The sequence below is a fragment of the Geospiza fortis genome, unplaced genomic scaffold (assembly GCF_000277835.1).
Source record: "Geospiza fortis unplaced genomic scaffold, GeoFor_1.0 scaffold164, whole genome shotgun sequence".
Taxonomy (NCBI): Eukaryota; Metazoa; Chordata; class Aves; order Passeriformes; family Thraupidae; genus Geospiza; species Geospiza fortis.
The window spans coordinates 905,484-909,218 of record NW_005054426.1 but is presented as its reverse complement, the minus strand read 5'-3'; the positions used below and the strand labels follow the sequence as shown (position 1 = coordinate 909,218).

At 42.1% G+C, this 3,735-nt stretch overlaps 1 protein-coding gene across 2 annotated transcripts in view; it reads left to right on the top strand.

Annotated features, from left to right (window-relative positions):
• LOC102040968 (elongation of very long chain fatty acids protein 4-like) overlaps window positions 1-3,735 on the top strand; it is a 10,202-nt gene that overhangs the window by 1,156 nt on the left and 5,311 nt on the right. For both annotated transcript variants that reach the window (XM_005426855.2, XM_005426854.2), the window contains 3 exons: window positions 151-216; window positions 1,695-1,882; window positions 3,061-3,141. In XM_005426855.2, the coding sequence (XP_005426912.1) occupies window positions 159-216; window positions 1,695-1,882; window positions 3,061-3,141 (327 nt within the window). In that variant the 5' untranslated portion in view covers window positions 151-158. The remainder of the gene's footprint in view (window positions 1-150; window positions 217-1,694; window positions 1,883-3,060; window positions 3,142-3,735) is intronic.

Below are 3,735 nucleotides of genomic sequence, written 5' to 3'. Positions count from 1 at the left end.
TCTTTCTTCCTTTTTTAAAGGGGACTTTAATCCTGGTCTAAAAGTTAATTTTTTAGAAAGCAAGCTATTATCCTTTCATTAGCTGTAGTTCTGAGCCTGAGTCTAAAGAGCCTCCTCATTCCTGACTCAGTCAAGTTAATTTCTTTCCAGAACTTGGGATGGCTTCAACTTGGCAGAAAACTCAGGAATTCTACAACTGGATTCTTGAAAGTGGAGGTAGGTAGAGATGCTGTCTAAAATGGGAATTTCTGCATAAACACCATGATCATGAAAACCAAACCTAGAAGGAATGCAATCCTTACACTAGCCCACATTTTCCTAACTAAGAAGATTTCCACTTTTCCTTCTCCATGATCACAAACTTCCCTTAAGTCTTGAAATATATCTCATTGACCCTCCAGTTGGATCACAGTAAGGAATGAAGGGACGAGGAATTTCCCAGTGGGCAAGGAGCAATAAATGCCTGAGATTGTCTGTTGAGTCTGGAGTACTAAAGGAAGTGATTTTTTTTAAATGCATATTCATGTGTCATGGGAAAGCTTAGTTGACCAAAGAGTTAATACTTTGGGGGGTTTAAACTCTTTGTGATGCCAGGAAAACCTGTTATCAAATGAAATATTGGCAGTAACCACTCCTCAGTGCTTGAGATTTGACAGCTTGCAGTGAGGAGACATCAGATTTTCATGAGTTAAAGGCTCAATTTGGTCCCAAAGGGCTGTGGTGTATCTCTGGATGTAAAGAAAAGCCACAAAATGCCATGAAGGTAGAACAGCAGGCTTGCAGGAGGAAGACATGAGGCATAATGCTCAGACTTTACATAATGCTCAGTAAATGTTTCAGGACTTAAATTTCACAAGGAAGTGTAAATTGTGATTCAGGACTTCTGATGAACTGCTAAATCTAGAAATGGAATATCAAAGAGCTCCTAACACAGCCCATAACAGCCATCATAAAGAACTGGAAGGTTTAGAAGGGAGAGGGATTAACAGAGTTGTCCAGACTGGTATGGCATTTATAAAAAAATGAAGGGGGTTGAGAGAGCAGTGATCACACAGCAAAGGAAAGCGTGAATGGTACCTGGGATGTTTTTGCTGATATAATATATCCTGGGTGACAGCTGGATTAGGAAGAGGTGGCATGACAGAAAATCTCTTCAGTTTCCCTTTGCTGTAGGACTGAAGAGCTGTTTCAGCAGGGATAAGTGTTTTGGCATTTCCCAGTGAATTCATGCTTCTTAAGAGAGCCCACTGCATGAGCAGATATAAAAATGAAGGAGTGGAGAATTTTAGATATCCTGAGGATTATAAGGAAGTAACACCAAGGATTGAAACACTTTTATTATAAAATTGTAAATTTACACTCCTGAAGAGCCACTGTTGCTTTGGCTGCTCCTGTGCCTCCCCACACAGTGTCTGGGATCACTCCTTTCACCCAGAGAAGGCTCCAGTTCATCCCAGGAAAGATCTGCCTTCCAGTATGGCAGTCCATACCCAGAAACTGGGCTAAAACCTTTGTGCTAAATCCTTTTGGCAGAGTCAGAGCAGATGGACTGAGGTGCAGCTTTGCAAAGACACAAAGACACCAATTTTCTTTCTGCAGCGAGTGCGCCAAAGGGAAGTATTGAAATACAATTAAATATATTCGCCCCATGCTGTGTTGAGGTGCCAGCTGTGGCTGTGTGTTTTGCTTCTCAGATCCAAGGACAGACCCGTGGCCACTGGTTTACTCCCCAGTTCCAGTCACTCTGATCTTGACCTCCTATCTCTTCATGGTGGCACTGGGACCGTCCTGCATGCGGCAGCGGCAGCTGCTGGAGCTGAGGGCTCCGCTACTCACCTACAACCTGGCCATGGTGGCATTATCCAGCTACATGTTCTATGAGGTGAGGAGGCAGGATTGGCTCCTAGGTAAACACCTGAGAAGGGTTTGAATTCCAGAGCCTCCAGATTCCACGGTTTGAACAGCTTTTGCTGATGGACTCTGCTGAAGGGAGTGGGAGCTGGCTTGGACATGTTCATGTTTTGCCACAAGAGGAGCAGTATTGTCCTGCTGTGCTTGATTTCCTCCCATTTCTCAATCCCCCTGCCATTCATGAAATTAACATGGAATTTCATTCATCCTGAATGAATGAATTGCAGGTTGAGAATTCCCCATTAGGCACAGATTGTGTGGAGAATGTGGAATGGTCTCGTTTCATCTTGAGTCTGGCTGGTGATGGATCTGTCTCTGAGGATGAGAACCACTGGACTAGTGGAAGGTGTCCCTGCCAAAGGCAGGAGTTTGGGACAAGGTGATCTTTAAGGTCCCTTCGAACAATCTATGATTTTCCAAAGTTGGCAGTTCTCTCCAGGAGTGCCAAGCACTCTCTGTCTTCCTGCTGCTGAGAATGTTAAGAACTTATTTTTCTGCTTGTTCTTAATGCATAAGCCTTTCTACAAGCCTTTTCCCCCAAGTTTATGAAGGCCACTGAAAACTCTTTGAGGGAACATGGCCAAATAGGTTTCAAAAACATTCTGATGCCAACAAATATGCCCTTTTAATTTGTATCACAAGTGTTACATTAACACTAATTGCTTTTGTTTTTGTTTTTTTTTTAACAAATACTGCTCCATCTGAGGACAGGTGTGCAGATTGCTTCGATTGTTCACAACTGAACACTTGATTGTTCAGTTCTACTGATTACTTGGTCCAGTTTATGGCTTTCCAATGAACAAGCAAATGCAACCTACCAGAACAGAACTGAAAGATCTTTGCAAAGGAGAGAAGAGTCTCTCAGAGAGACTTAGAAGCCTAGAATTCAGTATTCTTGCTGACATAGTTTTGAGCCCTCCAGTGATTACACAAAGAGTTACAAATCTTCCCAGGCCCAATTTGCATTTTTTGAGATTTCAACCAGGATGTGAAGTACTTTGTTTTAGGTTTTTACTATTTGTCCATGGATTTTCTGACAGTAACTATAAGACTGAAACCTCACTACCTTAGCATTAATGTGTCCATCTTTTTTGGAACAGATGGCATTGAACAGAAAAGTGATTTCTATTTGCTTTTTGTCTGTTTCAGTTTCTGGTCACTTCAGTCTTGGCCAACTACAGCTACCTGTGCCAGCCAGTGGATTACAGCCGGAGTGAGCTGGGAATGAGGGTACAGTTCTGGAGGAAGCTTGCCTTAGGCCCTACCCTCCCATGGCTAGGCAGATTCTTTTGCTCATAAATAGCAATTTGCATGGCTAAGAAGGCTTTGACTCTGGTTTGTTGTTGCCTGTAAATCTATTCCACTAAATTGTCTCCTTCAACAGTTGTTGTGCTTTGCTTTAGTTCTCTAAAATTGATCATCTCAGTCAACCCAGCCATCTAAGTTTGCTCTTTGACCACTGCAGAGAGGGTGATCTTACCAGCTGAAGTATCAATATTGCAAATCAATTATTGAAATAGATGTGATTCTTTGCATGGATTATAAGGATTCTGGGTGATCTCTTTCCAACAAGAAAACTGATTTTTATATCCTCTGCCTTGTATGACAGAAATCTCACTTAAGCCTTCTTTTAGCAGGGGGATTTAGCAAAAACTATTTCTTGGTCAGCACAGGGGTTTGGGTCCCACCAGCATCAGCTTTCCAAAAATGCTGCATGAGTTTTTTCTCTTTGAATTTGGAGTTACAATGCAAGCATCGCATTATCTTTTCAGTTTTTCAGAGTCTTGCCATCTGGACAAAAAAAAAAAAAAAAAAAAGGACCCC